The 15,000-nt window shown below is 36.9% G+C and overlaps 1 protein-coding gene across 1 annotated transcript in view; it reads right to left on the bottom strand.

The window, feature by feature from the left end:
* The window catches only part of LOC135222655 (serine/threonine-protein phosphatase 6 regulatory ankyrin repeat subunit A-like), a 41,723-nt gene that overhangs the window by 9,362 nt on the left and 17,361 nt on the right, over positions 1 to 15,000 (bottom strand). The window contains exons 2-7 of the mRNA XM_064260799.1: positions 12,410 to 12,597; positions 7,151 to 9,742; positions 6,779 to 6,967; positions 6,321 to 6,488; positions 2,673 to 2,804; positions 1,853 to 1,987 (exon numbers count right to left, since the gene is read on the bottom strand). Coding sequence (XP_064116869.1) covers positions 1,853 to 1,987; positions 2,673 to 2,804; positions 6,321 to 6,488; positions 6,779 to 6,967; positions 7,151 to 9,742; positions 12,410 to 12,597 — 3,404 coding nt within the window. The remainder of the gene's footprint in view (positions 1 to 1,852; positions 1,988 to 2,672; positions 2,805 to 6,320; positions 6,489 to 6,778; positions 6,968 to 7,150; positions 9,743 to 12,409; positions 12,598 to 15,000) is intronic.

The following is a 15,000-nucleotide window of genomic DNA, read 5'->3' as shown; positions in this document are numbered from 1 at the left end:
CAAAGGCAGTAGATTATAATATTTATTGTAGGTAATAAATGAATCACTATTCTAAACAGTTGTTCCTCCTGGAGAAATTTGCTAAGAATCTGCAAAATCAGCTTTGATTATTATTTACGACCAACTTTTATTTATCTCTGTAATCCTGTGGATAGTATTTGACGACGAATGAAAATAGTAATGACCCTGCGAATCTCAAATATAAAAGTGTAAAAAGAATATGGGAAGAAGACCTGTAAAGACAATCTTTATCAATCTTGACCTCTGAAAATGCATAAGAATTGTTACTTAATCCAGCACTAAACATATGTGTGGCACAATTTCTTGCTAAAGATAAGGTAAGACTAAAAGTTATCTATTTACAGTCTCAGAAAATACGTGCACCATTTTCTACGCGAAAAAGGGAAATAATAGGAGAAAGCAGTTATCAGTGAATAAAATACTTCAGTTTTCTCTCCTTTTCTTTTCTTTTATTTTGCCTATCAAAATCTTACTCTTCAATGTCCGAGTAAGGAAATAGAAGAGCAGTTGGTCTTGAATAAATTCTCTATCCAGTTTTGGCGATCGAATTTTCTTATTTTAATAATTACGAATAAAGGATACAGAAACGCGTTTAATCATGAATAGATTCTAACAGGCTTTCAAGACTATACTCTTTTCAATTTACGAACAAAGGAAATGGAAATGAATGAATAGTAGCCTTGTTAGTCATCGAAATACTTATCACAGCTACGCTGAGTTCACGATGGTATCAGGCAGTGACGTCACGCGAATGCTATATACGTATTACACCAGTATGGCGTCATGTTTGGTATATTTTCCTATTCTGGTTTGGTGAGTGATGATCTATATCTGTTCTAAACCCGTTCTCTACCGTACACAAAATAACCGGTTGGTGTATGAAGGTATTTTATGATAGTGTCATTATACATGTGATATACTCTCTCGCAGTATTGCATGATAAAATTGGTGCACTATTCATGCATCCTGCAAGTCAGTGTGCAAACGGAAGTACTTGGCAACACAGAAATTATTCGTTGATGGTATGTTTACACACACACACACACACACACACACATATATATATATGTAGAATTAACTGGTCATTTTCACCAGTTACATATGTAATTGTAATAGTCACAATCCCCTCTTAACTTCTCGAGATCTTTTGCGCGTTTCTTTGGATGAACTTGTCACTACAAAGCCTTAGGATCCCAGTGTAAGAAATATGAAGAAATTATGAAGTCTGGTAGCGGTTAATGAACCCGCGGTACCATTATCACGACGAGGTCAAGTTGCAGACCTGACTACAACGTAACCTCGTCATGATTATGGTATTGCGGGTTTGTTTCCGGCTACCGGATATCATGATTTCTTCATATTTCTTGCACTTATATCTTAGGACTTTGTAGTGACAAGCGTATCCAAAAAAAGTAAGAAGAATTATGAAACTTAAAAGGGCATTACTATTACAGTTGTATATATATATATATATATATATATATATATATATATATATATATATATATATATATATATATATATAATATGACCTTGTCGTGATTATGGTATTGCTGGCTTGTTTCCCCAATACCAAACATCAAAATTTCTTCATGTTTCTTGCACCTGGATCTTAAGGCTTTGTAGTGACAAGCGCATCCAAAAAAAAAAGTGAAAATTCGTGAAGTTAAGAGGGCATTGGGTGGCTATTACAATTATATATATATATATATATATATATTATATATATATATATAATATATAACAAAGTCAGAGAAAGGCCACAAATGAAGAAAAGCTAATCAAACCTGAAACGAAAGTTCCTTGCAAATAAATGGTGGGGCCAACTCACCTGGAAGGGCCTAGGCAGTGAGAGCAGCACCGAGGCGATTTCGCCACCCCCGGCGACGCACGAATCCCCCGCTTTTCCCACCCCGTCCAGGACCAGCGACGGGGGAGGGGCGCTTAACAGGAGGGCGTGCCGGATCTTCTCGGGCGGGGAACAGGTCGGAGAATAGGATATGCGGAGGAGAGAGAAAAAAAGTGTTATGGACGAAGATCGTCACGATTCTTCGCGATATGTTGCATTAAGAGATACTCTTACAGGGTTCATCAAGATTGCTGGTCATTTATTAAGGCTTTTAACGAAGCGTATCTGATTATATATATATATATATATATATATATATATATATATATATAATATATATATATAATATATAGATACATACATATATATATATATATATATATATATATATATATGTGTGTGTGTGTGTGTGTGTGTGAAGGAAGGAAAAAAAGCGAAACAATGGAGTGGTTTCTAGGCCTTTCGACACTCCTTGTCTTTTACTAGCAGACTAGTAAAGAGCCGATGTGTCGAAAGGCTTATAGCAACTACTCCGGTGTTTGACTTTGTCCTTCGTGTCATTTGCTTAGATATATATATATATATGTGTATATATATATATATACGTATGTTTATATAACTGTACATATATATTTAAATAATAGTCTATTATATATATATATATCTAATATATTATATATATATATATTATATGTTAAATAGGCTTACATATTCTGTCCATCATATATATTTCTAAATGGGTTTCCTTCATTTGTCGTTTTCTGTCATGACTAAATCCTTTAAATGGGGTTTCTTACCTCACCTGATTATTTTTCCTGTACAAATTAACCATCTGCTTCAAGGTGGGCGGAAGGTAAGGCGGGCGGACGCCCGCTCTCGAGAGGGAGTGGGCGGGATGTTGCAGTAGGACTCGAACGCACTCGTGCTGCGCTCTCTGAAATAATAATAATAATAATAATAATAATAATAATAATAATAATAATATAATAATTTATGAAAATTTCATTATGACTCGAGTTTTAAAATGATGAAAAAATTCCACACTGACATAAACGTTTTTATAATATGTTATATATATATAATATAATATATATATAATGATAGTATATATATATAATAGATTATATATATTACACATTTAAATATATATATATATCTATATATATATATATATCTATATATATATATATATATATATATATATATGTGACTGGTAAAAATTTTCTGCTACAACGGATTTTTGTCTACTAAAAGGAGCCCATAAAAACATGTATATATATATATATATATATATATATATATATATATATATATATATATATATATATTCAGTTGTATATTTACACTTCCATCAGTTTGGATATATCACCAATAGTGATGATAATAATAGTATACTTAACGAATTTTAAAAGTTTGTGAAAGCAATACACGAGTTTCATAAAGTTTAAACATTGAAAGAGCAGCACAGATAAAGGTTACAAATTAGTCATCTCCATGTTGCACCACGCACTAAGTCCCGTGATTATGAAGATTGAATAAAAGATATAACAGATAACGCCATAGATAAGAACAGCATTTTTTTCCTACTTGAAACATATACTTTTTAAGAGGGTACCTAATCAAATTGAAGACTGAGAGAGGGAAAAATGTGAGGCCCAGCTCCAAAAAAAGGATGTGGTCGGCAAGCAGTTTTTGGAAGTACAATACAGGGGTTCGTTATTTTTTTCTAGAACTTGCTAGTGAAGTAAATGCTCTTATTGTTTGCACCAAAGATCGTGTTTGCACGAGGACAGTTACTAGTACTCTACTGTCATTCGTGTTTTTATATATATATGTATATATATATATATATATATATATATATGATATATATATATATATATTGATATATATATATATAGATGTTATATATATAAACTATCCCATGTGTATATATGGGTAGATGTATGTATATGTATGTGTATCTAATTAATATATATAAAATATATATATATATATTATATATATATATACATTGCACATTTTTTAAACAATCAACAGATGTAGGTACATAGTCACATGTTGCAGATTTTAAAGCCTCTCGATGCAAATTAAATTTTTCCTCAACAATAAAATGTAAATCACCTCGAAATAATATGGATAAAATAACTTAAACCAACGAATGTTCTTCATGGAATTCGATAAGGCCATGAGATAAGAGATAAGGTTCCTTGGTTAAAAAAAAAAGTCCGAGATAATAAAAGTAATATCTGATTTCATATCTATGACCTATAGAGAGAGCGAATGGTTTGAATTGTTTGAGAATAATAAGGAAAATTATTTTTCTCACTTTTAGAGAGAGCGAGAAGAGAGGAGGAGAGAGAGGAGAGAGAGAGAGAGAGAGAGGCGACTTTCCTCCCGTTCATTCTTAACTTAAACACAAAAAATAAAGAATAAGTTCTTGCACTTCTGAGAAGAGAGAGAGAGAGAGAGAGCGAGAGAGAGAGAGAGAGAGAGAGGAACGATCTTGAGTTCCGTCAATCCATAGTTTTCCTTCTGTTCAGTGGGATCTTATTAAATGCACATGACGAATGCATTGTATGTAGTGCTTTAATGACTAGCTAATTATAAGGTTAAACGAAACGCCCAGGCATTCTGTAGTAAATGACCCTGAGACCTACTTAAAGGTCTCATAACTGCAGGTCTTATCAAGACGATCTACCTGACAGATAACACAAACAATGAAATTGATTGATCATATTTTTACCCTTTATTAACTCTCCAGTGCGCAGGAGCCAGACTTCATTAGACTTCATTTGTTTGAATTAGTGAGATTGCTCTTTCTCTTTCAAAAGGTCCTACCCCACACATCTTATTTTAAATGCTGTTTTATTAACGAACGTTAAAGACACCATAATGAAAGCATGTCTATAGCAGTATCATACATTGAGCATGATTATTCTTTTGTAAGGTCTGGTTGCTTTAGAGCAGTGGTTCCTAAACTTTTTCTGGTCGCTACCCACTTCTCATACATAACCCCTGCCTACAGTGACTGTCTACATGACTGTCTACATTCCTACACTCATTAGGTCCATATAAAAACCACTCTAGCAAGTCCTGTAATTACACAGACAAGTGATGTATTACCCATGCGTCTGGCAACAAGGCATTGCACAAACCTGTACTGAACCTGTAAGTTGCTTCCATTGGCTGCCACCCACTAAACTCTTTTGGTTTTATACTTACATATCTCAGATTATTGCCCTCAGTTTGAGAATCAGACTGAAACTTCGTCTGCCTATGGGAATACTCGTAGTTAAATAAAAATATGTTCCTCATTTCATAAATTATTAATAGAAACTGAATATTATGTCATGATCATTTTCGTCCGTAACTCATCGTTGCCGGAAGAGGAACAGTAGGTTGAAATTTCAATAGTAAACATCAGTTTTAGATTCGATAGCGCTTGGCCCTTTGCAGAAATAGTGTTTTCCTTTTGTATACATCATGCATAGTTCAATTTGTTTTATCTGCATTTGTTTTTTCCGAATTGGCCACTTTCCCTAACGGCGTCCTTAGGCTTGTAGCATTTTGTTTTTCCGTGCTAATTAAAGGTTGCAGCTTGGCTATTATTATGTAATAATGATAATGAGACTCCATCGAGTCCATCTCCGCTGTCTACGCACAACTTCCTGAGGTCAGTAAGATAAATTAAATAAGCTAATCAGTGGGACTAGAAAGGCGGAAAACATGACGATGCGATGACCGAAATTAAAATGTACGCGGAAAAGTTTTTATCGAGGATCAAGATCCGCGCTGACGCAACGTCACCTCAAACTAATGACATTAGTCATCAAATTAAAAGAATCAGCTCTACCGTACAAGGTAGCAGCAGTCATAAGGTATTGTTTCTGTTTTGCGTTTTCTTTTAAGTTATTTATTTACTTTACGACGGCTTTTACTACGTTCATGCTGTTAATCCTTATTCTTTCGTTTTTATTAACTTGACTTTTATCGAAGTGTATTCTTCTTCTTGTGTTGCTGTTTCTGTTACTACTACAAAACAACAACAACTAATAATAATACTACTACTATTACAACTACTACTACTACTAATAATAATAATGAAATCTTGGAAGATTGGCTTCTTCATTTAGGTAAACTTCGTTTAAAAGAGTGGCAGTTCCTCGCCATTCTTTTCAACGAAATACAATGATAATAATAATAATAATAATAATAATAATAATAATAATAATAATATAATAATTTAAATCTTTATAGAGAGTTCTGGAAATAAGAGCTTGTCAGATACCGGTTTGGTAAAGAGATTTTCGTAAATTTCGACAGCGTTGCTCATAATAGGATTAGAGATGATCGTAATAATCACAACGTTTTCGGGCTGCTCTAGAAGCAAGAGCCCGTGTGATGGCATAAGACCAGTCCGTCCAACCGAAACGGCATAATGACGTACCTCCAACGCCGCAACCAGGGGAGTGCGACCAACCCTGTCTCCTGCGTTGATGTCAACGGTCTCGTGCGAGGCCAGTTGCTGGACCACGTCCACGTGACCTGATTCGCAGGCCAGGCCGAGGGCCGAGAGACCGTCAGGGGTCAGGGCATTCACGTCCAGGGCCTTCACCTGAAGGGAAACGATAACAGAATTGAAACTTGATGTGTCTTTTCATCTGTCTCCAGAAATGACACCTGGTGCTCAGGAAAGCTTAGGTTAATATGGAAGATAAAAGCTGAGGTGACAGTTTCTACATAGATAATTACCTTCTATTTAATTGATGCGAAAACCGCTGATTTTAAAAGTTCTGATTATATGTATTTTACGTTACCCCACATTTTCATTTTGTGTTTCTCCCAATACTTAAGCAAATTTCAATTCAGGGAAACGGTAAGCAATTAATTAACATATTTACCAACCTGCAAAAGAGCCTTTATGATAATCCTGAATCCTAGCATCGCAGCCCACATGAGAGCAGTCAGTCCTTGGTCGTCCCGTTTCTCTAAATCAATACCAGGTGTCTCCACCAACGCCAACGCTGCGTGCACATTTCCCGATTTACAAGAGTGCAAAAGTGCCGTGCACATCCTTTCGTCACTCGCATTCAACTGAAACAGCACCGATAAAAATATGTATTAAATCATACCTCTTGACCTGCTGTTCATTATACTTTAAAAGCCGTATATTTGAGTTATATGTAAAATGTACATATTTCTGTTATAAAGACTATGCTTGTTATTGAAATTTTTTTTTTTTTTTTTTTTTTTTTTTTTTTTTTTTTTTTTTTTTACCTCTATAGCTTTAAAAGCCAGCAAAAGCTTGAGACTCGGTAGGCCTTCCGGGTACATGGCTGCATACATAAGGGCTGTCTTCTTTTCTAGTGTCTCAGCATTTATGTCAATGTCTGGGCGTGCAAGAAGCAACATAGCAATGTCATAATGTCCATCAGCCAAGGCGCGAATCAGTGGGGTTTTTCCTTCAACATCAGCTATATTGATGTCGATATCAGAACGCTCAAGCAGAGACTCGACAGCCTCTCTCGAGCCCCGTTTCACCGAATACATGAGGGCTGTTGTTCTGAAGTCGTCAGTATGATTTACACACAAATTTCTTCTACCGCAGAGAAGCGCCACAACACCAGCTTTGTTATTACGGGCTGCTAACAAGAGAGCCGAGTAGTTGCACTCTTTACAAGTGAGGTTGGGGTTTAGATCCGGATGGGAAAAGAGGAGCCGAACTGTATCCTCTTGACCCATCATACAAGCATACATTAGGGCTGTCTTAGAGCCATTGTCTTGTTGATTGACGTCGATAAGAGGGTGCTCCATTAGAAGCTTGACACATTCTAAATGACCATTCTTGCAAGCAAGTATAAGAGCAGTATAGCCACCTGGAGTTCGATGATTAACAGCTATGTGAGGGTGCTGAAGGAGCCGTTGAGTAACCACAGTATTTCCTTGGTAACCTGCCGCTAAAATGAGAGCGCTCTCTCCCGAGTTGTCCGTAAGATTGACATCAGTCTTTTTACAGTCTATCAGCAACTCGGCTACTCCATCATGTCCAGCACGAACAGCGAACAGTAGGGGGCTACAGCCATCAGTGGCTTTGACGTTGACATCTACTTTAGGGTTTCGAAGCAAAGCATCTGTGACTTCAACCATACCTGCGAGTGCTGCCAGAGAGAGTGCTACGTGACCCTCATTATCCTTTTGATTAACATTGACCTCAGGACATTTCATAAGAGCTATTAAAGCTTTAACCTGGCCAAATTCTGCTGCTATCATGAGGGGTGTACGTCCCCTCCATTCAGTACTGTTGATAATGATATCTTCGTGTGAAAGAAGCAGGCTGATGACATTAGGGTGGCCATTACGAGCAGCAGCCATGAGTGGAGTATGTCCGTTTTCATCCCTTTCATTGACATCTAGACCTGGTACTAATAAGAAGACTTTGACAACTTCGGCCTGTCCACTTGCTACAGACCAAGCAAAGGAAGTTTTACCAGTTTTTTGCCGCCAGCTAACATATGGTCCATTTTCCAGTAACTTAACCACGTCACCTATGTTGTCCACTTGCATATCACTGACACGGTTATTGTAACGGTGGGTCATAGCAGAAGGAGTATGAAAGGAGGAATCTGATGAGGAGTCATCCACAGTATCATCACTAATATCATTAGCTAGCTCTGCATATCTCAAGAGAAGCTGCGTTACTTCCTTGTTTTTCTGGTGAGAAGCCCAAGTCAGTGCTGTGAATCCGTTTTTATCTTTGTTTTCAATATCACTTCGTGAATCTCTTAGGAGTGTTTTTACTGCAAGCAGCTGGTTACATCGGGCTGCCCACATAAGAGGTGTCAGGCCATCGTAATCAGGTAAGTTTGGTTCTAATGACTCATATTGCTGTAGAAATTCCATGACGTGCGTTGATCCATTCTTGGCAGACCAAGCTATAGCAGTCATGCCATTGCCATCAGTTTCATTGATATCTACATCTGGATGAGCAATAAGCTGTTTAACGACAGTTCTGTGACCATTGCGAACAGCCAGCATGAAAGCAGAGAACCCTAACCTGTTTCTTGCAGAAATATTTAAATCTTTATGAGACATCAAAGCTTTGATGACTTCTTCATGGCCATTAGTGGCTGCCATCATTGCAGGAGTGTTGCTTTCGAGGTCCCCTAAATTTAGATCAGTGCTTGGGTGATGAAGGAGAATATAGGTGCAGTCTGTATGCCCAGACCTAGAAGCAAAGGCTAGTGCTGTTCGGCCCTGGGCATCTTGCATATTAACATCGGTATCACGGCATTTACAGAGCATGTTGACGATGGCTGAGTGCCCATGTTCAGATGCCCGCATGAGAGGAGTCACTTTATCTTTTGTGCACACATTAACATCTGTGCCATCATGCTGCAACAATATATTTGCCACTTCAACATGTCCAGTTTCAGCAGCCATGAGAAGTGGAGAGCGTCCGATTTTGTCTTTACGCTCCAGATCAGCGCCTCGCTTCACCAAGATCTCGGTGGTCTCAGTCTGCCCCACCGTGACGGCCCACATGAGAGCGTCCATGCCGTCTTGGTCGACGGCATTGATATTGGCCCCTTCGTTCAGAAGAGCCTCTACGTTCGCAGCTCCACCACCAGCTGCAGCCCAGAGCAGAGCTGTGGAACCATCCGGATGAGCCTTGTCTACAGAGGTTCTGTAAGATCCTACGAGCTGCTTCACGATGCCATCGTGCTTGTGAACGCAGGCCTTCATCAGCGCCGTTTCCCCGGCGCTGTTGGCCAGGTCGGGCTCCGTGTCCGGATGAACCATGAATAATCGTACGACTCCTGTGTGCCCTCCTCTCGCTGCCCACATTAGAGCTGACCAGCCATCGTGATCCTGGTAGATTGATATCGTAAAGGGGCATTACTTAATGGCAATAAAGTTTGCAAGTCATGCGTTGTGGAAGAAAGTAAAATTTGATGATATATACCTATAGGATGAAAGAAAAACTTAAGTGATGTTTTATGTGCGAAAAGATCTTATAAGTGATGCTTATTGGATGAAAATAAAATTTGTAAGTGATATCTGATGAATAAAAATAGATCGGTTGTATTTCGTGGATAAAGGTAAAAGTTACAAGTGATGATTAATGAATAAATGTTGAATTTATAGCTGGAGGGATGTTTCAACAATATATCAACCTTGATGGTGGACACCGATATAATTAGATAATGTTATTGTCAGTTTTGATACCGATAACCAATTTCTCTCGAAAGGACTTGACTCAGTTATTGTAGATTATTTTTCTTTACAGTTATATATGAGAGCACAAGTATACATATTTCTATAGGCATTAAGCTACAAATGACCTTTAATATCTAATTATCTCTACCTCGGAATTAATATATTCATGTATGTTAACCGAGGGGGAATGTTTTAGTTGATAGAAATTTGTCGGCTCATGGGCGCGAACCACGGAACCAAGAATTCAGGACGTACAGTGAAGCGCCTTAAACCGTGGTTCCGTGGTTCGCGCCCATGAGTCAATGAAATTCTTATCAACTAAAAAATTCCCCTTCGGTTAACATATATGAATATATTAATTCCGAGGTAGAGCGAATTAAATATTAAAGGACATTTGTAGCTTAATGCGTTTATATGAATCACGGTGATGTGCTAAGACTCACATTTCTATAGTTTCATGCAAAGACGTCTTAATACAAGTATTATGTAAGTAAGATCCCATAAATAGAATATGTAAGAGAAAATATGCATAGCACATGCTTTGACTCGTTTTTTTTTTTTTTTAGTTTACTCACTTAAAAAAATAATAAAACAGCCATTAGCGAAATCGTGGGAAGTTAACAGATGTCAGGATAGTGTCCAAAATATACCAGCTGCTTGTTTGCTGAGGGTCACATTTTATATATATATATATATATATATTTTTTTTTTTTCTTTCTTTTTTTTTCAAGAGTAAATACGGTACATGCTTGTTTCTGTTGGCAACTGGCCACTTTCAGAAAGTATTGAAATCTGGAACATCATTTATATTAATCTCACTTTTTTTTTTTAATTAACTAAACATTTTGGGATTAGTTTACCTTGGTCACAAGTAGTAACAATTAAGCCTCTCCACAGGGTTGTTGGTATCTGTGAGTATGGGTACATGCATACCTGTGCAGGGGTGAGTTCTCGCACGCACACACACACACACGTATATATATATATATGTGTGTGTGTGTGTGTGGTTGCACGTACACCCGTGCGCAGTAGCCATGGACCCACGCTCACATACACCAGCAACTTTGTGGATAAACAGTGAATCATTACTCATGGCGGAACGTAAATCGTCTTGCTCGTGACCTATTTAAATTAATCCCGAAACGTTTAGGTATTAAATATGAGATTATCAGAAACGATGTTTCAGATTTCAATCCTTTCTGAAAATGGCTAGTTGTCGTTTTCTCAGGAGGAAGACCGAAGCATTTACAAAGGGAAAATTGTATAATGTTTACACTGAGTAAAAATTTGATCTAAAGGAAAAGGAGAGGAAGGGAGTAGGGAGAATGGGGGAAAAGAGATGGAAACTGGATGGAGATGGAAATGAAGGAAGACAGTAGGAAAGGAGGTCTGGTCCAGCGATTTTTAGATAGTATGATTTGAAAAGTAACATCTGATTGCCATTTTTTTTTTGTGCGCAAGCTTCTAAAAAATATGCCTCCGTATGTGAAACTAGTTACTAATTATGATAATGATTAACGTGAATAGGTTCTTATAAACAAAGAATCCGATTGAGAAATCTTTAAAAAAAAGTCTCTTTAGAAAGATTTCATCCTAATGAGAGCGAGGAAATTGAGGCAAGACAAACGAAGAAGAAAAATTATCCTGATGTCACTTGAAATAAAGTGATTGCAAGTGAATAAAAAGCTGAATAAGTAAACGGTGACTACGGGTAAATAAAAAGTTAAATAAATGAACAGTGACTGCAAGTAAATAATGAGGTGAATAATTAGTGAATAGAATTAAATACACAAATAAATAAACAGTAACTACAAGTAAATAAATGAGGACTACAAGTAAATATACAATGTCTGCAAGTAAATAAACAGATAAATAAATGTAAACAGTGAATACAAGTAAATAAAGAAATAGATGTAAAGTGACTACAAGTAAATAAACAGATAAATAAATTAACGTGAAACTAAAGCAAGTAATGAAAGTAAAACAAAGTGACTACAAGTAAATAAATAGATAAATAAATTAACAGTGACTGCAAGTAAATGAACAGATAAGTAAACAAACAGTGACTACAAGTCAATAAACAGATAAATAAATAAACAGTGACTGCAAGTATGACCATGTTATTAAACAAGCAGTGACTACACATGAATAAAAGCTGAATAAACAGTGAATAGAAGTGAAGAAAACCCTAAGCAAATAAACAGCGACTGCAAGTGAAGACAGGCTGAATAAATACACAGTGGCTACATGCAGCTAAACGGGACAATAAAGAAACAGTGACTACAAGTATATAATGTCAATAAATGGCTTCTCGCTCACCTGAAGGTTGACATGCGTTGCTGGGTGTTGGAGGAGAGCTGCTACAACCGCCTCGTGCCCCTGCCAGGCAGCGTACATGAGGGCGCTCTCGCCGAAGTCATTCTGGTGGTTCACGTCGGCGCCAGCTGATAACAGGTAAGTCACGGCTGTTACGTCTCCCACGTCCGCTGCCTCCAGTAGGCGAGTCTCTGTGGGAGAAGACGAGGAAGTTCAGAAGGTGGAGAGAGATAGGGACAGTAATCGAATTGTCAGTAGCCTATAAGATTGTCGTGCGAGGATGTTGGTACCCATAGTCTACTCGAGTCCTTGTTGTTGCCTACTTCATACCGTTTCAGGGGTTGAAATGACAGAAATGGCAATGAAAACATCTGCAGATTAGGTTATACAAAAGAAAAAACAATTTAGACTTAAGCTGCAGTTTAAAGATTATATATATATATATATATATATATATATATATATATATATATATATATATAGGTATTGCCACTGAGGAAAATGAAAAACGAGAACTGCCAAGATCTTTCGGTCTTAACGACCCTTCACTATAGGCAAGACTGATCAGAACAATGAGAAACACAATTGGGATAAGCACATACAAACGGATATTACAGGATTAACAAAAGGTCCAATTCACTTTAAAGAAACGAAAAGACGCCCACGGGCTAAATTAAAAATTTAAAAGCAGCCACCCACAGGTGGTAGCAGGTAATTTAATCTGAAAACAATACATTCTGTTTTAGGAACAAAGAGGCATATACAAACGGACAGTGCAAAATTAGTAAAATCCCGAAGGCTAGATTAAGGATTTAAGAGGGGTGCGGTCAAACACACTGGTCAAAGGTAGGTTACTTTGAAAAACAATACACTTGGTAGTAGTAACATGAAATTTACAAAAGTGTTCATACAAAGAGTAAGAAACGAACATAAGATATAGATATGGCGAGCATGAAAAAAAAAACAACAAAAAACATGTGGGATTAATTAATCAGTAGTTAATTCATTTATTTTAAGGGTCTTCATAAATATTTTACAAATATTTGTCGGTCAATCAAGCAAAGATTTAGATGTACGAATAAAGCAGCATACATATTCATTTAGAACAGCCCAGACTTCAAATGCCCTATTTATCCATCTGAGTGCAAAATCTCATTGTATAAATTGGGGCGATAGCTCTGTAATTGCTTGGTCTAATGATTATGTTTCAAGAAATTTACTGGAATCAGCAATTATACAAATCACTAATAAAAACAACCTAAATCTTAGTGTGAGATTGTACCATTTGGACCCATATATTCGTAAAATGTTTATGAAGAACTTAAAATAAATGAATTAACTACTCATTAATTAGGCCCACATTTTTTTAGTTATAATTTTTATCGTGCTTGCTATATTTATTATCTTATGTTTGTTTCTCACTCTTTGTATGAACGCTTTGTAAATTTCATTTGACTAATACCAAGGTTATTATTTTTCGAAGTAACTTACCTTTGACCTGTGTATTTGACGGCACCCCTCATAAATCCTTAATCTAGCCTTCAGGATTTTACTAATTTTCTACTGTTCCGAAACAAAATGTATCGTTTTCTGACTAAATTACCTGTTACCACGTGTGGGTAGCTACTTTAAATCTTTAATCTAGCAAACGGGCGTTTTTTTCGTTTCTTTAAAATGAATTGGACCTTATGCTAATCCTGTAATGTCCGTTTGTATATGCTTATATCAACTGTGTTTCTCATTGTTCTGATCAGTCTTGCCTTTAGTAAAGGGTCGTTAAGACCGAAAGATCTTGGCAGTTCTCGTTTTACATTTTCCTCTGTGGCATTACCTTTATTTATACATAGCAGCACGTTTTATATATTTCTTGATCAAGTTATTCATATATATATATATATATATATATATATATATATATATATATATATATATACTATATATATATCGAGCTACAAAATGTCCTTTAATTATCTCTAATTCGCTCTACCCCGGAACTGCTTATTTTCTTATATGTTTAACCGAGGGGGAATTTATTAAGCGATAATAGAATTGCCGGCCGACAGGCGCGAACCATCGACCTCTCAATTCCAGGACTGGCAGTGAAGCCTTAGCCAACCCCGCCACCGCAAGAGATATAAGTTTATGCCGCCTCCCATCTCAAATACCTGCCGCGCTCAGGTATTTTTTGTTTTTGGAGACTGCATCAAGCCCATCTCGTCCTCGGTAGCGTGGTAGTGCTTTTGCACGCACGTAGTCATTATATAAGTCATATCACATTACCGTGATTCGTATACATATATCGAGCTACAAATGTCCTTTAATATCTAATTCGCTCTACCCCAGAATTAATATATTTTCATATATGTTTAACCGAGGGGGAATTTATTAAGCGATAACAGAATTGCCGGCCGACAGGCGCGAACCCCCACCTCCCAAGCACCCATCCTCTAGCCAATTTCATCGACTGGGCCAAGCAGATCGTAACACCTCTTGGAACGCGACGGAACACCACCAACAAACGGACAGTCAAGATTCTTAGTGCCATCTCTAGTGTAACAGTTTCCCAGAGGTCGCAAATAAAGAAAGCATTTAAT

The sequence above is a fragment of the Macrobrachium nipponense genome, chromosome 8 (genome assembly GCF_015104395.2).
Source record: "Macrobrachium nipponense isolate FS-2020 chromosome 8, ASM1510439v2, whole genome shotgun sequence".
NCBI lineage: Eukaryota > Metazoa > Arthropoda > Malacostraca > Decapoda > Palaemonidae > Macrobrachium > Macrobrachium nipponense.
Note: the sequence above shows the minus strand (reverse complement) of the source record. Positions and strands in the feature narration are given on the sequence as shown.